General features: G+C 45.9%; 2 protein-coding genes across 3 annotated transcripts in view; one reads left to right on the plus strand and one right to left on the minus strand.

The window, feature by feature from the left end:
• The window catches only part of unc80 (unc80, NALCN channel complex subunit), a 156,761-nt gene extending 141,616 nt beyond the window's left edge, over positions 1-15,145 (plus strand). Inside the window, exon 62 of the mRNA XM_084595224.1 lies at positions 9,624-15,145. Within this exon, the coding sequence (XP_084451350.1) occupies positions 9,624-9,961 (338 nt within the window). The 3' untranslated portion in view covers positions 9,962-15,145. The remainder of the gene's footprint in view (positions 1-9,623) is intronic.
• Positions 15,146-16,675: 1,530 nt separating this feature from the next.
• LOC146199725 (mitochondrial fission 1 protein-like) lies at positions 16,676-20,644 on the minus strand. 2 transcript variants are annotated; one of them, XM_084595222.1, is made up of 6 exons: positions 20,417-20,643; positions 19,903-20,035; positions 18,003-18,079; positions 17,534-17,639; positions 16,870-16,954; positions 16,676-16,782 (listed from the first exon to the last, which is right to left on the minus strand). In XM_084595222.1, exons 1-6 carry the CDS (start codon positions 20,459-20,461, stop codon positions 16,779-16,781), a joined length of 450 nt encoding a protein of 149 aa, XP_084451348.1. In that variant the 5' UTR covers positions 20,462-20,643; the 3' UTR covers positions 16,676-16,778. The 2 variants fall into 2 exon arrangements, with proteins under 2 accessions (XP_084451348.1, XP_084451349.1); XM_084595223.1 differs by lacking the exon at positions 16,676-16,782 and having other exon boundaries at positions 16,866-16,954; positions 20,417-20,644.
• Positions 20,645-24,122: the final 3,478 nt, after the last annotated feature.

Raw genomic sequence — 24,122 nt, forward strand, 5'->3', positions numbered from 1 at the left:
TGATTTGTGTTTAATGGAGATGGTACATTGAGTCGTCCAGTGAAAGAGGTTTGGTTAATAATGTTAATGTCATTGCACCAAAAAGATCTGTAAAGTTCTGTTTCATGGATCACTGCCTTGTCGTGGCGGAGGGGCTTGCGAAGCTCGATGAAGTTGTGAGCTCTGCTGTGTAGGGCCACCCAAGATAGACAGGTCACGGCAGAGAGTTCTGACAAAATGTGATTCACTGGAAAAGGTGATGGCAACCCACTCCAGTATTTCCTGCCAAGAAAACCCTATGGCCAGTCACAATAGCATTAATGATACGGCGCCGGAAGATGAGCCCCCCAGGTTGGAAGGCGTCCCACATGTTACTGGGGATGAACAAAGGGCGATTCCTAGCAGCTCCAAAACGAATGAAGCGGCTGGGCTAAAGCCAAAAGGACGCTCAGTTGTGGATGTGTCGGAAAGCGACTGGAAAGTACGATGTTGCAAGGAGATATATCACATAGCAACATGGAATGTAAGATCTATGACACAAGGTAAACTGAATGTCGTCAAGCGAGGAATGGACAGATTGAACATTGATATTGTAGCGTGTGCAACAGCAGCCGCTAGGCGGCTGCTCATCGAGAGTCTCGTGCACGGACTCGAAGAAGTGCCCCGTGGCGTTCGAGAAGAAGCTGAAGTTAGCTGCCGTCTCTCGGTGCTCCGACTTTGCTCTTCTGCGCCTGCTAGCTCAACCCCCCATTAAAACCCAACCTTCTGGTTACGGGCCTAAACGGCTACGTGACACTGGTGGAGGTGAGGCCTTGAACTACATGTCTCGGGCCTCTCGCAGCCGCTCATCGAGTCCCAACCGGCTTCCGCGCGTATCTACACCCGTTCATCGCTGCAGCCGTCGCCTCCGGGGCCTGGCGCCGGAATTCGCTCCTCTACCTGAACCGACGCCAGCTGACCAGCAGTTAGAGACTTCTGCAATGGCCCAGGCAAGTCAGCATCAGTTGCTGCTTCAGCAGCCTTGTACGCCCCCCAGTTTCCATGGCGGTACTGGGGAAGATGTCGACGACTGGATCGACCAGTTCGATCGAGTGGCGCAATTTAATCAGTGGAACCCGGCTCAGAAGCTGCGCAATGTGTATTTCGCACTTGAAGACTGTGCTAAAACGTGGTATGAGAATAGGGAGGCCAGTCTTCAAAACTGGGATTCCTTTCGCCAGCAGCTGCGGAAAACCTTTGCCAACCACGACCGCCGTGATCGCGCACGCCGCCTCCTAGAAGCTCGTGTGCAACTACCTAACGAAAGTGTGGCCATGTTCGCTGAGGACGCGATGCATCTTTGCCGACGAGCTGATCCCGACAGGACGGAATCAGCGAAGTTGCGCCACCTGATGCAGGGCGTAAAAGAACCCCTCTTCGCTGGTCTGGTTCGGAGTCCACCTCAAACCGTCGCGGACTTCATCAATGAAGCTACCCTCATTGAGCGAGCCCTGCAGCAAAGATACCGGCGCACGGAGTCTGCCTGTGGTCAGCCCTTCAGCAGTGTGGCCACATTGAACAGGTCCACTGACGATCACTCTCTGCGTGAGCTGATCCGCGAGGTAGTTCGCGAGGAGCTCCTCAAGTTCAATCTTGGATCGCCTAACCCGACTGCCGTGGCTGTCACCGAAGCCGTGCGGGAAGAAATACGTCAGACATTGTCACCGCCTGAGTCACTGGTGGAGCCACGTTCTATGAACTACGCAGCGGCTCTTCGTCGGCCTGCAGTGCCTCCTGCGCAACAGCTTCGTTTCGAAGCACAGCCGCCGCCCACTTTGCAGCCACCGTTCTACCAGCCGCCATCCCAGCAGAGCCCCGTCATGCAGCAACCGGTTCGGAAGGCAGATGTCTGGCGCACTCCTCACCAACGGCCGCTGTGCTACCACTGCGGAGAACCCGGCCACTTGTACCGTCGTTGTCCATACCGGGAACTCGGTTTTCGGGGTTTTGCTCATGATTCCCCGCGTCCCCGGGTCGGCGAACGCCCTCCAGAAATCGAAGAATATCTGGCAACCCGTGCAACCGACAGTACACAGTCTTCTCCCGTGCGCTACTCGTCACCCGGCCGCCGTGAGTTTAATCATGTGCCGAGGCGCCGGTCACCAAGCCCGCACCGGGGAAACTGAAGGCGGCGACCTCAGGGGGGCAGGTTGCTAACGAACGGAATCGATGTCCCGAAGACCCTCCCGTGACGACTCAGCCCGAGGCTGTGACTACGATGCCTCCGCCGCCCCATGAACCCGAAACTCCCAGTCAACCTCAAGCCGATCACGTTGTTAGCGCCGACCTTTCCGTTCTCGTCGACGGACACCCAGTAACCACTTTGGTAGATACCGGAGCAGACTTTTCAATAATAAGCAAGAATTTCGCAGATCAGCTCTCCAAGGTTAAAACTGAATGGCTGGGGCCGCAAATTCGTACTGCTGGCGGTCACCTTATGACACCGATCGGACGATGCACTGCCCGAGTAACCATCACCGATTCAGCCTTTGTAGCCGTTTTTGTTATCCTGCCGCACTGCTGCAAGGACCTCATACTCGGCATGGACTTTTTACGTGAGCATGGGGCCATTAATAATGTTCCTCGCCGTACTGTCACGTTTTTGACGCCTGCAACGACGACCGCTGACTCCGAACAACGCCACGCACCTTTACGCATCGTTGACGCGGATGTATCTATGCCGCCATGTTCGTCTGCTCTCGTCACAGTCAGGTGCGACGACCAGTCCTGTGCTGCCGGCGTTCCCGAACAGAACACAGAGCTTCTGTTACATCATGGAGTCTGTGTTGCACGCGGTATAGTTCATCTGACTAATGGTCTAGCTCACGTGCTGATTACGAACTTCGGGAACGAACGGCAACGCATTGCTAAAGGCACCACGGTAGCCTACTTTGAAGGTGTCGCAGAAGCAGCCCACGACTGCTTTGTTCTTGAGACCAACACGTCTGCCAGCCAAACGCCCAACTTCGACCCTGATGTGAATCCCGCTCTATCACCGGCAGAGAAGGACAGACTCGTTGGGCTACTCTTTCAGTTTCAAGACTGCTTCTCATCCGCCTCTGCGGTTAAACAGACGCCCTTGACCAAGCACCGCATAATAACCGACGACCGCACCCGACCAGTCCGACAGAACCCCTACCGAGTGTCACCGCGGGAACGCGAAGTCATTGCTCAACAGGTAGACGAGATGTTAAATGACGGTGTCATACAACCATCGTGGAGTCCCTGGGCTTCGCCTGTTGTCCTCGTTAAGAAGAAAGACGGAAGTTTAAGGTTTTGTGTGGACTACCGTAAGCTCAATCAAGTCACAAAAAAAGACGTCTACCCGCTGCCACGCATTGATGACTCATTAGTTCGGTTGCGCCACGCGCGCTACTTTTCATCGCTTGATCTTAAGAGCGGTTACTGGCGGATCGAAGTCGATGAACGTGATCGCGAGAAGACAGCGTTTGTCACGCCCGACGGACTTTATAAATTCAAAGTCCTACCTTTCGGATTGTGCTCCGCTCCAGCGACATTCCAGCGAATGATGGACGCAGTTCTATGTGGTCTTAAATGGCAGATGTGTCTAGTCTACCTGGACGACGTTGTTGTGTTTTCACGAACGTTCGAGGAACACCTCCAACGTCTCTCCGCTGTGCTACGGGCTATCAGATCTGCCGGCCTCACGTTAAAACCACAAAAGTGTCACTTTGGTTATGAAGAGCTCCTGTTCTTGGGCCACGTCATCAGCCATCGAGGAGTTCGTCCCGATCCCGCTAAAACAACAGCCGTCACCAAATTCCCTACTCCATGTAACAAGAAGACAGTTTGCCGTTTCTTGGGCCTCTGCGCCTATTACCGCAGGTTTATTGAAAACTTTTCGCGCATTGCCGCTCCGTTGACACGTCTCACCCGGGATGATGTCACCTTCACCTGGACGGACGAGGAGCAAAAGGCATTCGACGAGTTACGGCACCGCTTGCAGACAACACCTGTGCTTGCCCATTTCGATGCGAATGCCGAGACTCTGGTCCACACAGATGCCAGCAACGTGGGTCTAGGCGCTGTACTCGTCCAGTGGCAAGACGGTGCCGAGCGAGTTATCGCATACGCCAGTCCCGTGCCGAATCGAACTATTCCGCCACCGAAAAAGAATGTCTGGCTGTTGTATGGGCGGTGATGAAATTTCGACCCTATCTTTATGGCCGGCACTTTCGGGTTGTGAGTGACCATCACTCTTTGTGCTGGTTAACGAACTTGCGAGACCCCTCCGGACGCCTTGCACGATGAAGTTTACGGCTACAGGAGTTCGACATGACCATCGTGTATAAGTCTGGACGTCAGCACAACGACGCCGACTGCTTGTCCCGTTCACCTGTCGAGGCTGCGCGGGAAGACGAAGAACCAGACTTCCCCCTTATCGCAGCCGTCGACGCGCTCACTGTTTCGCAGCAGCAACGTGACGACCCGGCTCTCGCACCACTTATCAATTTTCTGGAAGCGCGCTCTACAGAAGTTTCCCGTCTCTTCGCCAAAACGCATTCATCGTTTTGCATGCGAAACAATGTTTTATACAAGATCAACTTCGCTACGACGGGAAGAGATTACCTCCTCGTCGTACCAGAGTCTCTTCGCGAAGAAATCTTACAGGCATGTCATGATGAGCCCACCGCGGGTCACCTGGGGTATGCTCGAACTCTGGCCCGAATTAAAAAGAGTTATTACTGGCCAAACCTTGCGGCCGCTGTACGACATTACGTGAGGACATGCTATGATTGCCAGCGATGGAAAACACCGCCTGTGAGACCGGCCGGTTTACTGCATCCTGTTGAAGTGCCAAGATACCCATTCGAACAAGTTGGCATGGATCTGTTGGGTCCTTTTCCAATTTCTGATTCGGGCAACAGGTGGATAATTGTCGCTACAGATTACCTCACGCGTTACGCTGAAACGAAGGCTCTCCAGCGCGGTACAGCAATCGAGGCAGCGAAATTGTTCATCGAACGCATCGTCCTGAGTCACGGCGCCCCGACAGTTATAATAACGGACCGAGGCACTGCTTTCACTGCCAAGCTACTGGAATCTGTCATGCAACTAAGCGGCACTACCCATCGCAGGTCAACCGCCTACCATCCACAAACTAATGGCTTAACAGAACGTCTGAACAAAACTCTCGTCGACATGATGTCCATGTACGTGGATGTTGAACATCGGTCGTGGGATAACGTCCTGCCGTACGTCACGTTTGCGTACAACACGGCACAGCAGGAAACAACGCAAATGACGCCGTTCTCCTTATTGTATGGCCGCGAAGTTTCGACAATGCTCGAAGCCATGTTGCCCCACGACGGCCGTGACCTCGAAGTTGGTGCTGAGGAGTTCACTCAACGCGCAGAAGAAGCGCGACAGCTGGCGAGGGCACGCATCCGGAACCAGCAAGGTCGAGACGCCCAGCGTTACGATCACCGCCACCGTGTAGTGACTTTCGAACCGGGCGATAGAGTGTGGCTTTGGACTCCGATTCGACGTCTGGGACTATCCGAAAAACTTCTGAAGCAGTATTTGGCCCATACAAAGTGCTCCGTCAGCTGAGTGACGTCACGTACGAAGTGCTTCCGGACGGCTTTTCTTCTACTCGTCACCAGCAGAAATCCGAGGTTGTCCATGCCGTGCGCATGAAGCTTTTCTTCTACTCGTCGCCAGCAGAAATCCGAGGTTGTCCATGTCGTGCGCATGAAGCCGTACTTTTCGCGAGGAAATTAGCGCACCGCCTACCGCATGTTTCTTGCTTTATTTTTTTTATCTCTGCTTTCGAATTCATCAAGTTGACATTTATTTTTTTTAGAGAGGGGGGTAATGTAGCGTGTGCAACAGCAGCCGCTAGGCGGCTGCTCATCGAGAGTCTCGTGCACGGACTCGAAGAAGTGCCCCGTGGCGTTCGAGAAGAAGCTGAAGTTAGCTGCCGTCTCTCAGTGCTCCGACCTTGCTCTTCTGCGCCTGCTAGCTCAACCCCCCATTAAAACCCAACCTTTTGGTTACAGGCCTAAACGGCTACGTGACAATATCTTGGGTATCAGCGAGCTCAAGTGGACCGGAATGGGAGAATTTAATTCCGGCGAACATTATGTCTTTTATTGTGGGCACGAATCCAGGAGAAGGAATGGGGTCGCTCTCATAGTAAACAGAAGAATGGGCAAAGCAGTGCTAGGGTACAACCCCAAAAACGACCGAATGATTTCACTTCGGATCCAAGGTCACCGTTTCAACATAACAGTTATCCAAGTCTATGCACCAACCATTACTGCTGAAGAAGCTGACGTCGAGAGATTTTATGCTGACCTGCAATGCTTTTTAGACCGCACTCCATCATCAGATGTCTTTTTTCTCATAGGAGACTGGAATGCTAAGGTGGGGAGTGAAGAAATATTCGGAAATACAGGCAAGTTCGGTTTTGGTGAGCCAAATGAAGCTGGGCAGAGGCTAGTAGAGTTTTGTCTAGAAAACAACCTGACCATAGCGAATACTCATTTTCAACAGCACAAGAGGCACCTGTACACATGGACTTCACCGGACGGTTTGTACAGGAATCAGATTGATTATATTCTTTGTCGGCAGAGGTGGAGAAGCGCTATACAAGCAGTAAAAACAAGGCCTAGGCCGATTGTGGCACTGATCATCAGCTTCTTGTTGCCAAATTTAAGCTTTGATTGAGGAAAACGCAGAAAACTAGAAGGCCTTTCAGGTATGATCTGGATCAAATTCCATCAGAATATGCAGTGGAAGTGAGGAATTGATTTCAGGAATTAGATCTAGAAGACAGAGAGCCCGAAGAGATGTGGACTGATGTTCATGATATAATACAGTAAGTTGCTACTAAGGTAGTTCCAAAGCAAAAGAAATGCAAGAAAACAAACTGGTTATCTGAAGAGGCTTTGCAAATAGCTGAGGAAAGGAGGATGGCAAAAGTTATGGGGGAAAGAGAAAGATACAAGGTTCTCAATGTGGATTTTCAGAAAATAGCAAGAAGAGATAAGAATGCTTTCCTGAACATACAGTGCCAAGCAGTTGAGGACAACAGCCAATTGAGAAACACAAGAGCTCTGTATAAGACAATCAAAGATATTAAAGGAAGCTTCTGTGCTAAGCTGGGCGTGATAAAGGACAAACGAAGCAGGGACCTCACTGAAGCCTCAGAGGTAAAGAAGAGGTGGCAAGAATTCACAGAAGAACTGTACAAGAAGGACCCGGATGTGCAAACCCAACATAAGACAGTTGTGATTACTGATCTCCAGCCGGGCATCCTGAAGAGTGAAGTTGAATGGGCCTTAGCCAGCCTTGCTAAGAACAAAGCTCAGCAGAATTGATGGTATTCCAGCTGAGTTGCTTCAAAACCTCAACCACGACGCTGTTAACACACTGCATACATTATGTCAAAAGATTTGGACAACCCTGCAGTGGCCACAGGATTGGAGGAGGTCAGTTTACATCCCCATTCCAAAGAAAGGCAGTGCCAAAGATTGTTCCAACTACCGCACGATCGCGCTTATTTCGCATGCTAGCAAGGTGATGTCAAAAATCCTGCAAGGTAGGCTGCAGCAGTATGTGGATCGGGAGCTTGTGGACGTGCAAGCTGGTTTTCGCAAGGGCAGAGGAACTAGAGACCAGATTACCAACCTTCGCTGGATCATGGAAAAAGCAAGAGAGTTCCAGAAACCCATCTACTTCTGCTTTATTGATTATGCGAAAGCGTTTGACTGCGTAGATCACAGCAGATTGTGGCAAGCTCTTCAAGAGATGGGAGTTCCAATTCACCTTATCTGTCTCCTCAGGAACCTGTATGAAGGGCAAGAGGCCACAGTGAGAACTGGGCATGGTCTTACTGATTGGTTTCCGATTGAGAAAGGAGTGAGAGAAGGCTGCATACTGTCACCCTGCCTATTTAACCTATATGCTGAGTGCATCATGAGGAAGGCCGGTCTGGACGAGTCTTCAGATGGTGTGAAGATTGCTGGGAAACATATCAACAACGTTAGATATGCGGATGATACCACTTTAATGGCAGAAAGTGAAGTGGAACTCAAGAGACTTCTGATGCGCATACAAGAAGAGAGCGAGAAGTTTGGGCTTAAACTGAACATTAAAAAAGACAAAGATCATGGCGTCTTGCCCTATCAAGTCCTGGAGCATCAAGGGATAAGAAGTGGAAGCTGTGACAGGTTTTCTCTTCTTGGGCTCCAAGATTACCCCGGAAGGAGACTGTAGATATGAAATTAGGAGACGCCTGCTTCTGGGAAAGAGAGCCATGGCTAACCTTGACCACCTAGTAAAGAGCAGAGCCAACCAAAATCCGTATAACTCGTGCTATGGTCTTTCCATTTGTGATGTATGGATGCGAGAGTTGGACTGTGAAGAAGGCTGACCACCGAAGAATTGACGCGTTTGAATTGTGGTGCTGGCGGAGACTCTTGAGTTCCTTGGACTGCCAGAGGATCAAATCAGTCGATATTGTCGATCATAAATCCTTACTGCTCAAATTGTAAAGTTAAAGCTCAGCTACTTTGGTCATCTGATGAGAAGAGAGGAGTCGCTGAAGAAAGATTTGATGTTGGGAAAGGTTGAGGGTCACCGGAGAAGGGGTAGGCAGTGAACGTGGTGGTTAGATGGCATCCTCGAGGCACTGCAGATGAAGTTATGTGATGTTAGGAAGATAGTGAGAGACCGGAAAGCGTGTTGTGATATGGTCCACAGGGTCACGAAGAGTCGGACACGACTGAACTGATCTAAACTGATAAAAGTTCTGGTTGTGAGCATTTTCTGTAAAAGTTTTTATCTCATTCTTAAGAGCTCCTATTGGCAGAAGGATAGTTATGGTCACTTTGACACTAGCTTACTACTTAGTGTTGCTGTACCCACGCAGCAGCTGCAGCAGTATGCCCTTCAGTATGCTCATTTCCCTGTATTGAAGCATATTTTTAGTTTACTCAGACACATAATATATTAATGTGTGAGCTAACACTGGGACCTAGAACAAATACTAGCATGCCTCTTGACAGCTGACGTAAAAAACGAAACAACCGGAATAGTTGTGTGCAGGACTGCATGTAATCACAGTGATAATGTGATGGACAGTTGAATTTTCAGACAAGCTGCTAATGAGTCAATTTGAGTGCACCAAATGCAGTTGAAGGAAATTGGACCACTGTACAGCAGGCAGTCATAGCCATTGGTCGTAAAATCTGTGGGCTGTGCTCATAGAGAGAGAGAGAGAGATATTTTAATGGCAACAGGAGATGTCTGCCTGGTGGTAAGCCTAGCATGCTACTCCTGATGAGGGTTGAGGGATGAGGGTGACAGAGTGTGGGAGGGGAAGGGGAAATAAATGCTCATAGTCAGCCAACATATTTATAGGTCTAATCGAACCATCTGGCTTGCTCATAGATTATTGCAATGATTCTTGGGCTGTCCGCATTCCAGAGTGTGAAAAATGTGGTTCTTAAGAGCACATCCCGTCTTGAAGCAGAAACATGTTAAATATACTTATCTGCACTGCACAAAGCAGAGAGCGATTAGATGCAAAGCATGTGGTAGTGTTGTTACAGTGTTCCTACGCTGTTGCTTCACAGGAGAGGGCCCACCAACCCCTACAGCATCTAGACCTCAGTCTCCTGAGACAGGCGAGCCACAGAAGCCAAGGCACCGCCTTCAGCGCCAAAAGGCACAGAGCCGCAAGACGTTCAGGTTTGGTAAGTCGCGGCGTGGAGCAGGTTGGGCGGCAACCGAGGTAGGGATTACCACCGCCGCCGATGATGCACCACCCCCTACGCTGGCCGAAGAGGAGCCGGAGGGCCGACCTCGCCCCACTCGGGCATCCTCCATTCATGGCCTGCCTGCCAGTGCTGTGAGCACTCTCAGTGCTTTGGCTAGCGACCACAAAGCAGAGGACCGCTCAGCCAAAGACTGAGCACACGGAGAAGGGCTGCAAGGCACTAGGTGGTAACGGAAGCTGGCACTGAACAAAATGTTGAGTCTTGTGACGGTGCGTGATATAAGACACTTGATATCAGTGTTTAGAATCTGTTGTCAGGTGAACTTATATAAAAAAAAATGTGTTTATCGGTAAAGGCCCTAGAATGAAAATAACTGGCTCCCAGCTGCAAAATCTTACCATTAGTTTACGCTTTGTGTTTACAGATGCATGTGAGCCGTTCTTTAGCTGTAGACTTACTTCTTTGATTGCTTCTTTTGGTGGTTACTTTTATGAGATGCTAGTCTTCTAATATTGCAAAAAGGGCTTGCACTAGCATTTTTGTTAGGCATTGAAGCCTCGCACACTAGTCAAGTTTTTGTTAATGTTTACATTTTATTTATGTTTTATTTACATTTTATGTACTTTGTTTACATGTTATCATCTTTGCATCCTGTGAAGCCAGTCATTGTTGAAAGTGCAACACGCTTTTTGGACTGCACAGTGGCTAAAGTGCCAGAGTTAAGTGAAACGTCTTCTGTTACTGCAGCATGCCTTGTTATGCACTTCGTTGTGCATCAAGTATGGATGCCAGGATTTAAAAACTGGAGCTACTGAGTCTCATTATGTGAGCCATAAGGGACAAAGAATCAGATAAAAATGTTGAGCTGGCTTTTATCCCTGACGGCTAGTTATACACCGATTCCTAAAGTTTGTTCTATATTATCCTTCATGGTTGCAAAGGATAATGATATTATAAAGAAAAATGACCTTCAGGCCAGATATATGTTGCCTGTGTGATGGGACTTCAGTCACTTTACCATTGTGACCTCTACTTGCAAAACTCGGCATGACACTGCTTCCTGTTTGAAGCATTTCTCGGCAGTGTAGTCTGATGCATTATCTGCTCGGTCGACTAGTATCCGAATGAATAGACTGTGCAAAAAGAACAGGGACACAAACTTAAACATGTGCAAACATGTCTGGTGTATGCTTGTGTTCACCTCGCATGTTTTTTTCTTTTTGACCTTGCTCCTTTTGTGCAGTTGATTTGTCTGTCAGCACGCACTAAATGTGCTCCGTGACAACTTTTCTTGGCAATATGGCCAAAGCTATGAAGCTGAACCATGCTGTGTCCCTACATTGTGAATATAGTAGTCCGTGATTCCAGTTTCAATACCCTTTACTGAACACGTCTTAAACATAACTGAGTGTTTTTAACATTACACAAAAAGCAGTTTGATTACGTCACGTTGTTTAGGCAATTCTGCCTATAAGAAAGTTCCAATGATGGCACCAATCGCTCCAACAATAGTGCATGTTATGATAAGCCGCTGTTCTGTGGAAAATTACTGGTGGAGTGAGGCAGTTACTGACATTCAGACCCTGTACCCTTCTCTCTATTGCCAAGGAAAGCTGGCGCTAAATATAGTCTCCTCCTGAGTACTCTTGGACTGGTGTCATTTTTTATATGCTTGTCTTTCAAATGTGTGAGCAAAACAGTGAAGAATGGCAAGTTTTCTTGTACTGCCATCACACAGCTTGTGTCTTAGGTTGTATATGTTTATGCTTGTAGAAAAAAAGTGTCAAACATGAAGTTCTTGAAAGAGTGTGAAGCAGCAGTTATAAACACATGTTAATAACTTTGAGGACTCGGAGTGCTCTGGAGAGAAAGGAGTCAGATGTGTGAAATTGTCCCCTACAGCATTGCACCATTGTTTCACACAACAGGGCCCAGTCTACAGAGCCTAAACCTGGTTGGTAAAGCAGACATTTTTTTCTTAGGTGTTTACAAGCTGTCAACTACTGAAGAGGACAGAGCTTCACTAAATGTGAACTTGTTTGTAAGCAGGTTTTTCTGCCTGTTACAGATCTTCCTGCTTTGCTGCCTTGCCTGTTTTCACAGCGACTGTGAGCCCTCACATTACTGCAAATTGTGAATATGTGGTTGCACTGATCTGACATTGTGTTAACAGGCTCGAATACGAGAGCGTACATTGAGCAGCTCATTGCCATTGCTGTTGGTGCTGCCTCATGGAAGAAAGTTTGGGCTTGATGTCACAGGGTGAACATGTTCGATCATCGGACTTCAAGCACTCTGCACAGTTTAACATAGCATTATTTAGTGCTGTTTGTAAATTCATGTTCTTGTTGAAAAATTAGGAGCAAATTTGTGTTGTTTTCAACTTTCCTTGCTGGGGCCATTTGGTATGGACTCCGATTCGTTGATTGCTCTGCAATTAACCTGTAGCACTGAAGCCAGCCAGCATGCTGGCTTTATGCTTCTGGCAAAATTGGGCAAGGCAGTGTGCATGGTGAACAAGTAAGCTTTAATTATTATGAGAAAGATTGACTTCATCCAAGTAAAGTGTTAATTCCGCACGGCAAAGACCACACTGGACGTGCAGCTTTGCTTCTTTTTACTTTGGATAAGAAGCTTATGCAGCTTGTAGTCGGAAAAAAAAAAGGCGCTAAATTGGGTCGACAATTCAGCTGTATGCATTTAACGAGACTGCAGAGGATGAAAGCTCTATTGCGTTCTTTAAAAAGAAAAACTTCCAGCCTCTGAGCATAAGGCCAGGTTCTGTACATACCGTGGCGACTGCATCTCAGTTTGGGTGAGATACAAAAAAGTTTGTATACCGAGATGTCTATGTACATTAAGAAATTTCAGATGGTGATCAAAATTAACTTTGAGCCCTCTATTGTAGTGTGCCTCATAACATGTAGTACAGTTCTGGCACTGAATACTCGCAATTGATTGAAAAGAAAAAGGCAACTATGTCATACATATATAACATCACTAAGGCAAGAAATGTGCATTTATTCTGCTAGTGTGCAACATTTCAGTAGCATTTAGTATATAATGCTGACTGCTGCTGTTTTGTGCAGTGCTAGCTTTTTCTGGTTAGGTGCTCTCATATAATCTCAAGATAAAATGCTGACCTGTTTGCAGGATGTGCCTCTAGAATATCCATATTTGCTTCGTAGAAGGTTGCCTACTCTTATTGAAATATTTACTTCAAGTGCAGAAAGTTGACTTGGCGATGCAGTGAGCAGAACTATTACTTTTTGTTTATTTCTTTATGTATTTCTTGCATCTTTGCATTTGACGAAGAGTTGGGAGGCAGAGTTGTGGTGTCCATGGTATCAGGAAGCATTTAACTGCACATTCTTTTTTTCTTTTTTGCACGTGAAGCGGACTTATTAATGAGCCACCGGTATAGGTGCAATTTCTTTTTCAGGGGATATCCCGTAGGTGGGGTAGGACCAGGATGTTTTTTTGTTTAAAAATTTATTTCTCTACAAAGTTTCTTAGGAGGCTGTAAAGCTCTTTGTAGCTAGTTGGCTCTGCTCAGGTGAACGCTAATGAGTAATTATTCCCTTATTACATCGGTATGGCTGTTTAGAACAGAAATTGGGCAAACATCCTATTGGCACTACCAGTTGTCCAAGCAGAACTGTCACTGGCGGCAGCTTAGACAGGTGGATTGTGAGAGAGCTAGTTTATGGCTCTGGTGACTGTAGCATGTCTTTGATGCCGAAACGTTTACTTTGAACGGTTTGAAAATCACCAATCACTCCAAAGAAGGTTGCCACTTCTTATCTGCACTGTGATGCAGAACACTGGCATGTTGTTTTACACAAATTAACATTTTCCGTCAGTCCCCCAGGTCAGGTGGAAAAGCTATACTTCTCCGAAAAACAAGTTTTTTTTTTTTGCTTCAAGACCGTTGCTTAGAATAGCATTTCCAACTGTTGCACAGGGGTCAAGGTTCCTTTTTCTTTTTTTTTTTTTAAAGACCGCACAAACTTCAGCCTGTCTTATACACAAACTAGGCATAGCTGAATGTTTTCATTCAGTGTCCCTTTTTTATTTTTTGTAACTCTGGAGCACGCACCTCTGTCCTTGGTGCAAAATAATTTAAGCGACTGAGGCCAGCGCTGTGCGTGGCAGTTAGCAAGCGGCACCCAAGACTGAGACACAGAAAGCACCACAGAGTGCCATGTTGTGACAGAGACCACAGTTCTCACAATGCTAAATTTAGTATGGTGCCAGTGCAGGCCAGTAGGGCCTTGGATTAATACTTTTTGTTCGCATTCATGATCCACACAAAACATCTGCTACAAGGTGACATTGAGGCAAAAGTTAGATGTGTAAGGCGACTGGATGTTGTTGCTGTGCTGTTCACTTGGGTCCGGTCGACTTTTGAGTATCAGAGCCAGAAGTCATCACAGTAACTTCTTTAATGATTGTTTACAACTTATGTGCTCCAGCGCAGACTGGGTTTTGTCTATTCCATCTTCACGATGCTTTGTGTGTTGTTGGAGATATGAGTTGCTGGGGGAGTCAGTCAGAAATTTTTTCAAAGTATTCTTTACAGGGTTTTCCAAGCCAAAGAAAGACCTCTTTTGTGATATGTAGTGTGCAAGCAGATCACTGAAATGCTGGTTTTCTGTTGCAGTGCCAGTGATTGCTCTCTTGTGAATGGCGTTATGTCATTACCCCTCGGAGACTTGTTATTGTGTGTTGCATTGTTTTATTCTCATCTGCTGTCTGGGCTAATGTCGTCTTGGTAAATGTCCATTTGTTGCTGAGATGCTTACTGCAGAGCTCTGCAGGCTCCATCCAGAACGTTTAATGGAAGCCCAGCCACAGTGTGGTTAAGGTGCACATATATTGTGGTAATTTTTTTCCTTGAAAGTTGACGTCAGGTTTTTCATGCATTTCAAACTTTCAAGCACCTGTGCCACAAGCTTTCGTGCCAACACAAACTTTGTTGCCATATATTGCGTCCAAGTGATATGCATAACTAGATCTAGCTACTAACTACCAATTGGTTGTACTACATCCGTTGGTTCTCACTTCACAAGCAGCAGTGTAGGCAATATGCATTCCAGAACTGCTGGTGCGTAAACTTATTGCCAGTAAGTGTAACCTAATGTGCGTTCCACTCTGCTTGTTTCCTACCTTTAGGAAAACACAGTTTTGGTGCTAAAGTATGTGCGGCCCAAGTTTTTATTATTCCTGCATGAAATTTAGCACTAACTCCTAGCTGTTATGAGACTAAAAGGACAACTCTTGTTCAACTGATGGGCACATTTAAAGTTTAGTTAATCTTGAATTACTGTATCAGGACATCTTGGAGGAAAATTGTACTGGCCTCCTTGCAAATGCTGCCAATTAGAAAAGGAATATACAGGTTTGTTACTAGATGTTGGCAGCAAAACTGAGAGGAGCAATACTACACATAACGCCTTGCTCTAGTCTGCAACAGATTTGCAGGCTGTGATAGCCTCCACACATGCATCGCCAATTTCTATTACGGCGTCGCTGCAAGCAGTAAAGTGCTATGCTGTTTCATTTCACTGAGAAGTGCTAGCCAGAAAGCATGTTGAAGGGTGAGCCATAATGTTGCAGTGTCTATGTACATCATATCGCATTTCGCAAACAAGGCTTCTATGGGAACACCTGTTACAGCATGCTTTCTTGGCTACAAGAGGAGTAGTTGCAGTACTATACTCCAGTTGGAGTGGAGTAGAGGCTAACGGAGTAATGGAGGAGTTGGAGCATACTAGTGTAGTACTCCCATGCAGGGTACTGATGTGCGATAAGTATAGACAGATGCAAGATTAACGGTATTGTGAAGAGGCCTCCACTGTTACAGCAGTGTGCCTGTCTGCTGTGTCGAGCTAAGGTGCCAACACACACACACAAGAAGCACTTGTTGCTGTTATTTGTCTGTGTCATTCTAACTGTACTGTGTCAATGTCGTGTGCCTATGCAGTGTCTTCCTTGTGTTGTGACAGCAAAACAAAAGCAGCATAGCGCTAGGCAAGATAAGAGCCCTAGTGTTGTGCCTAGGCTTCCTAGTTGTGGTAGTTGCAATCAGTACCTGTTTGTTGTTGCTGCTGTGCCAATGATGTTCTAGTGAGACTCTATGCTAAATAGCACTTGTTAATCGATGTGCAACAGTGTCACTTTACCGGTAGCGTGTTGCTTGACTGCTACTAGTCGGATTGCATGCGGTACATTTGTAGTCCAGTTGGCGAGCTGTTTGCTTGTAACCGTTTTGGGAGAGATTGTCGGCTTTCTTTTCAGAGTGAGATGCTTCGTGCATTGAATGGTGGCTGGCTTTGTTCCGAACAGGCATTTCTGATGCCTCGAAGGATGTATTGTTGACATGCCAATGTTAGTCTATAACTGTCCAATTCATTATGCAGGAGCCAATTTTACAAGCATGCCAGAGTATAAAATAGTATATTTAAGTTTATCAATGTTGTGTAAGATAAGCTAGTGATGTGTTTTCTAGGCATTTGTTTTTCTATTGCAGTTGGTCTTTGGCCTTGTACAAGCATTCCTATTTTGAATGCATTTGTACAATAAAGCTTGTGCAAAATGACACGTCTGCCAGTTTGTATTAATCAGTACCGCAGCCACTTTCAAGATAGTATTTGCTTTAATATTGCACTTAGCACCAAACTTGTTGGTGTTTGCTGTGAATTTTATGGTAATATTAACAGACTGAACATGGAGGAGAGAGAAATAATGTAGGGTTTGCCTGCAAGGAAAGTTTAGATGACAATTCTGGAGCTAATGCACTCTCAAAGAGAGCACTTTCCTTTGCGGGCAGCTCGATTGCACCAAAGCTCCGTTTTCAGAGCACAACGTTCCAGTTAAAACTGGCCCTCTATAGCACACAACGCACATTATGGCAGACTGCTGTACCCACTTTTATTTTGACACTTTTTACATTCATAAAAAATAACATTCGGCTAGAGGACTTCTTGGCAGGAGGAGGAATGATGTCGTTTACCTGCGTAAACAATAAGTGTTATGCAGTAAGGGGAATACAGCAATGGAAGACCTGCTCACGTGAAGGAGTGCAAACGTTTATGCTCACCTTTTTGCTAAGGCAATTCCAAGACCGACAAGCCCGCTAACAGCAAGAGCAGCACCACCAACTATGGCCATGCCCTTTATGCCCTCTGCAAAGAGTAATTTCACAATGAACTTCTGGACTGAAGGCAAGTTCCTCTACCCTGATGCAGCAAATACCTAACAGTTGCTCCACACAAACACTATACTCTTGTCTCATCATAAAATGACAAATAACTGCGAAGACTCCAGTTCAAGCAAGCTAACAGGACTGCAGCAATGATGCGCCTCACTTCATTAAGAGAATCTGCTTGCTAACTGCAGTGAATAGGACATGCAGCATGCACATTTCTTTCAGCTAGCAGCACAGAAATATCAGACAGCTCAGGAGAACTAACGCTGAAACAATGGTTATACAAATTGCCTGAAGGTGTTAAATGCTATGTAGGTAGGTAGGCTCCATAATAAGAAGGCTAAATATGATGCGGCACTAGTTTCACAGTATCAGCAGGAAAATATCAGTGTGTTAGCAAAAAAATGCAATTGAGAGGCATGCAAGCCATGGTTTTACAACAGGTACCTTTCATTTTTGCATGCGCCTTCATATTGTAACAGCAGTTTTTCATTACGGCTCTAATCACTTAGTGTTCAAAACAGTAAAGCAGTTTAGGAGATAAAAGACAACATACCTTTCTTCATTCTGCTCTTGATGGTCGCCTCAAGGTCCTGTGCTTGTCTGTTGGCTGGCTCAACATGAAGGAATGCCTTGATAAATTTCAATGCCTTTGAGTACTCCTGAAAATAAAAGCAGTTTAAAACAAATGCAACATCAGATAGACAACAGGCTTGCATCTTATCTACATTCAGCAGCAAAACATTATCAACACTGCATGCACATGATTACATGATGAACATAAAGAGATGTACTGCAAATGTTAATGCGAAACCATCTAACTACACATTGTTAGTATCGGCCCTTTAGACCCCTTGTCACTACAGAGGTTAAAAAAAAATGGCACACTGCCAAAAAATGCTATCATTACTTCGTCTGAATGTCCATTTTTGAGCAAAATTATGAGAAGTGCTAGAAGGTCGTGCACTGTTTCAGTAATAATTTTTCTAAGGGTAACTGTGTGGTCATTTAAAATTATAACAAACCTGAAGTTTGGTGCTGCCCACAGCCAGGTAGAAAAGATAGTCTCGCTTGGCCTCTGTGTTGCCGTGGTGAAACAAATCTGTTGAATGAAACACATGGAGGCAAATTCAGGTGAACCATCATTGGGTAAGATTGACACACCACAGTCAATGCTATGATTCCTCACTAATGGTCACTATTGTACCATCAATATTAATACACATAACCCACAGAAAAATATTCCGTTCATGTTTGTTACAATAAATATATATATATTACATAACCATATTCTACACTGCCTCTCTCTGGATCTTCCCAAAGCCATTTATTTCTCCTTGTCACAGTGATATTAACAAGCTGAGCGGTGCAGCTTGTCAGACAATTTGAACTCATGATCAGTAACAGCCAAAATAACTCGCTCTCATCAAGCACAAATATAAGAGAAACCAATTCACATGAAATATCTGTTAGTACAGATTTATAACGTCAACATCGTTTGCATTTCAGAATTTTGTATGGCTTTTTTCATTGCTGCATCACTCATTTCCCTAACTTTTTCATTGCATACTACCCGCCGCCCCTTACCAATGAAATACTGTCATGCCAAATATAACTTGCAACACATCCAAAGTGAACCAACTGGGTTTCTGCTTTATAGTGAATACATAACTGCACTGATTTCCAGAACCACTGAGCCCACATTGTCTAGAGAATGAAGATCTTGTCATACCTGGTGCATCGCAGTTCATACTGAATGTAATTGTATATAGAATGTTGTGCATCTTTATTGTAAGCACTTTTTAAAATTTTCCCGTTTCAACCACTGGTTCATTTGAAGAGAAACTGTGCATGGAGTTTGCACATCAAACAACTTTTGTCTGCTAGCAAGTTTGACTATGGCACTTATCTCTTTCGGCCACGCATCGTGCAAACACTGTCTGCACAAAGATTGAACAACCATAAATCATCAATGCCAGACCACCATAAAAGAGTGGCGGGTGGGGCCATCTGTTGTTTGCAGAGAAAAGCATCACCACAAAAACGGTGCCACGGTGAGCACTGCATGGCTTCTGAGCCCCTTGCAGATGACAGATGGCGCCCACCCCCTTGGTGGCCACCTGGCATTCAGAATCTTCCGTTCCTTATCTCGGCACAGACGATTAGGTGTCTGCATGATGCGTGGCCAAACCAGGCTACTACTACTGTCAAACTTACTGCAAGACAAAAGTTAACCACATGCGTAAGCTCCATGCATAGTTTCACTGCCATTAGCCACAAGTTAAGGCAGGGAAATCTTTTAGCATTTATGATAGGAATGCACAATACTGTATGCATATACTTATCAGAAGCCTCTTCTTAGATGCATAATGAAGCACTCAAGAGACCCGTCAACCCCGTACACTGCCTTTCAAGGCCCTATGGTCTTTTGAGGGTGCTGTCAGTGCTCCACTATGTAGTTCAAAAGCAGACTGCATGACCCAAAAACTACTGACAAAATCTGTATTTACACTGTCAAAGTAAAAGCAGATTAACAGCTCTGACAAATTTGACTGCCTACTATATGGTTCCTGTTGTCAAACATGAAAGTTTTCTTAAGGCAATCTCTGCTGTGAATCTCTTTACAGATGCAGTAGTATACTGTACACTGTCATAGTGAAGGAATTTCAATCGGTTAAGTGTGCGACCTGAAGCTGAACCTCTGCAAAGGAACATATTTTAACCACTACTCTTAGCAAGGCCAGCTGTGCATACCACTTAAATTGTACTATTATAGCAACCTGATAGCGGGAATACCGGTGTATGCCATATTATAATGTGCCACGAGTACCTCAACAATCAGAGGCGTCGTTTAACTAATGCTCACGCAACCTCGACTTCAGGTCGCAATCAATCACTTTGTCAACAAGACCTGCCATGACTCACCTTCCATCAACATAACACCACGGCGAATATCGGCTGGGTATCTGCTTCTGACAAGACACCACGCATATTCAAACTGAGTCTTCGGATCAACATCACCTCTTTTCATTTCTTCATGGTACCGTTCTTCGTATTGCTGCACCAGATACCAAAAGAAAGGGGACAACAGTTGTGGCTGCATTCATTGCGTCATAGGCGGACAACATTCCCGAGCTGACACCGATACGAATTTCATGGCGCTGACGCAATTGTTGTCAGCGGTAGCAACGGAGGTACACCGCAAACTTGAAACAGGTCGACATTAATAAGACACTAGAAACGAGTAAAAAGCGACTAATCTGCACAGCTTCAAAAGGGAGAATACGGTTAGGTGAAATAAACAAAAACCTAACAGCGACGTTGCTTACGATTACAGAAACATTAGTTTCAAAAACAATCTTTTTCAGACAGTGGCTCAGAACGAAAGTTTCACTGAAGTGATAGATGATCCAGGGAATGTTGCGCGAAGCGAACTTACTTTGAGGTCAGTTGCGCTCACGTAGTCTTCAAGAATCGACTCCATTTGGAGTAGTATGTCACATAAACTTTACGCAAGCCTGTCTCGAAGAATGGTATGCGCAGTGTGCACAGCTTCGCTTTTGTCAAATGAGTCGGTAATGAATGCTTCAACGGCTCATGTATCAACAAGGCAGCATAAGAAATGCCAGCTCCTACCCGACATACGCGTCGCTGTTAGAGCTGCTGTAAAATTACGATGATGATAGTGCTTTAATGTGGGTAAATGATATTAAAATAACTACTTAAATTGCAAGGGTACAGTGTTCAGTCACATTTTTTATTGTGGGTGTGTTTCACTGCATACCTCAATTATTATGCAACTAACAATGACTTTATACTTCTCACTTTCGGTTTAGTTCCTGCTACTTTTTTCGGGCGTTTGCGTCGTTTGTTTCGGGTGAACCTGACTCATCTCACAAACGCTTCGACATGCCGCCTGTCGTTATATTTTTAGCATGAAAATTAGAAGCCCACTTATCAGAATTCAAAGATGGCAACATAAATTAAATGTTGTGCGCATTGCGCAATCGACAACGCGTGGTTGCTACTTTCCCGCAGATATCAGTACAATTTTTTTTTTTTTCATTGAACGCTATATCCTAAATGCTCGTTGCCATTTTCGAATACAAACACCACCTGGGCATCGCTGCGAAGGACATGAACACTTGACGAAATGATAATAAGCTGTAAGAACCGCTTATTTCTTGGAATAAACATAAATATAAAAGCGCGAAACTGCGGCACATTATGCGCAACAATTATATCGCGCAGCAGACATGATCCGCGCCCATGATGAGCACAAATTAGAAACAGAGAAAAAAAAAGAAACAAAAAAAAGGAACCGGATTATGTATTGAATTTTTGTACTTACCCTGAACTCTGACCAATCCTCCACCGTGTGTATACGCGTGCCATGTGTGTGTAGAGAGAGAGAGAGAGAGAGAGAGAGAGAGAGAGAGAGCAACTTTTATTTTTTTATATACGTTGTTTATTGTCTCAGGACACAATGGGATATGTAAAAAAATCTATAGGGGTATTAAATGAAAGAAAAAAGGTTGCCTGTTCTAATAAAGTTCAAGAGAGAGCGATGAGAAGGCCCTTGCGTCCAAGCAATGTAAAAAGATGAGCTGTTCGGCGAAAGGGCCACTGCCGCCAGGTGCCGAATTCTCGTCGGCTTCAGTGCCGGGCAAACCCACAACTAGTGGTGAATATCTGTCTTATGATTTTGTGACTTGCAGACAGGACATTCTGGATGTTGATATAAATATCGATATTGAGGCCATATTCGTTTTATAGCGGGTGTGAGGACAACCCCGACTCGGATCCTCCGTCGCAACCTCCTCTGTGCGGGTACCGTTGGGAAGGGTTACCAAAAGTACGTGTGTGGCGCCGAAGATGCTCCTTTCTTATGAGAAGCAGAGTGGCATCATCCACAGTGAGGAAGTGTGTCATTGATGAAGGTAAACTTTATTAAGAGCAGGCGTGATATATTGCCCCAGGTGGGCAACTTCCTCAGTCCAGGAAGCGGTGGACCCGAGCCATGTCCCTATAGGGCCGGTATAGGCCCGAAGAAGAAGAAAGGAACCGATTTTAACAGCAGGTGCGCATTACAAAAGCTTCATCCTGCTACAGCTGTGGAGCTGGCTGGTCTCCACCTAACATATACCACCGGTCCCGTGATTGTATACTGTGTGGGTCCAGACCAGCTCAACAGCAATTCTGACCAACCACCATGGCACCAACCTCTTGACTAATCTTCTTCGAGCCTACCTCCTGCCCTCGAGGGTTCCGCGGATATCGGCCGATTTTTCACTGAATCCCAGGACGTTCTGGGATCTAGGGCCACGAGGAATCGGATGCCCTCGCCAAAGCAGCCCACGATAACGACCGGTGCCCCGGTCACTTGTGACGTCACACCTCTCCTAAGAAATGCATCCAGTTAGGTTCCTCTACCGTTACTGCCGCATTGCCGCAGGAAAACATCTCCAGTGGCTATCGGACAAACTACCCCGTCAGGAAAGAGCCGTGCTCCTGTATCTCTGCACAGTATGTACATGGATTTCATCTCGCATCTAAGCCTGCGGCCGAGCGCCCTACAGAGCTTGCATCTCATGCGGTGACAGTGGCACTTTGGGGCATCTCCTCCTTTCATGCCCACCCTCTGCCCGTCACCGCCTAGCTACGACTCCAGGCTGGCTACCGGAACCTCGGTTTCCCTGCTGGCACGGAACACAGAAGCTCATCTGCTCTTTCCGGCTACCAATCCTCCCCGCCCGACTCCTCCTGATCTTCCCAAGAGTCCGGCCTAAACTCCGCTCTTTAGTCCTGCATCGGACCAACCTGGTCACGTGCATACTGACGACGATGACCTGAGCATCGTCGGCGCCCTCCTATAGCTCACCATTCCCTATATCCTCATTCCGGATCACCTCCATGTGGTCGCCAAGAGGGATGTCATACATGTTGACCAACATTAATCGCGACCAGTATATACTCCCCAAAATACTCCATACCATCAACAAATTACCAAAAGCTTCAGTTCATGGTCCTTCAAATAGTTAAATTAATATACCAATTAATATACAATTACTATACAAATTAATATACCAAAGATTACCCAAAAGTTTTATTATGAAACATACAATTTTAAAATAAGTATTTTTTTTTAATTTGTGTGATTTGAGTTGCAAAACTATGTTCAAACTGTCGACACCACTTGCATGGTTTAGCAGTGGTAAACAAACGTGCGGGCTCGATCACGTTTGCCAGTTTTTGAGTATGCTAGTCTGTGGAAAAAGGAAAACAAAGTTTTAATCAAGCTTGTATTTTTACATAATCACTTAAAGAAAGAAAGCAAATACCGATCAACAGCTCAACGGAATTAAGCCTTCTAAACATTAGTTGAAACCTTGCTTATTTTTGGTGCCAGTGGTCACACTTCTCGCCCACGCCACTCATCTGGAAAGTAAGGCTTGCTCCTTAATTCCCAACTGAAAACTCGACCTGGCCTTACGTTGGTCCAAAATCGAAATACAACATTGCCATCCTCAGCCCAGGCTCGGTCCGCAAGGTCGGTCCGAGCTCGTTTATTTTTATTGGCCTTAGACCACCCCTATACTGGCTATATGTAGGCCCGACGTGGACAGGCAGCCTGATCAATCTAGGCGCCAGTATGGTTACCAGCGTGAGACCGAGTTTGTGTCAAGGTCGGAGGACGGGCTTACAGGTAATATCCACCTAGCAATGCAAAACATTGCCTCAACATTTTCAAATATCAGTACGTAAAGTTGCAAACAAAACACGTATGTTCTTTGTTAAAAAATTGGTGACCCTCTGAATATTCTCCAAAGCTGAAACAAATAGTGACTTTTTAAGACTACAGATTGCACGTAGCAATGTCTGCAGTGGACATGATTATCACAAGCATTTACATGGTGATCATGGTCCATCATGTCAATCGTACAAGAAATAATGCACCGAAGAAACTCTACGAAACAAGACAACGCGCTAGACACACACATGCACACGCACACACCTAACCGCAACTTTCAGCGAGCTTATATCCCCACACGAGGCGTTCATTTCAGAGGCAGTGACCCTCGCAAGTCGAAAGAAGATATTTCATTTTTAAGCTTGCGACGGCAAAAATGGAAAATAAAAGAGGG

The sequence above is a fragment of the Amblyomma maculatum genome, chromosome 2 (assembly GCF_055883805.1).
Source record: "Amblyomma maculatum isolate TAMU_Amacu chromosome 2, ASM5588380v1, whole genome shotgun sequence".
Taxonomy (NCBI): Eukaryota; Metazoa; Arthropoda; class Arachnida; order Ixodida; family Ixodidae; genus Amblyomma; species Amblyomma maculatum.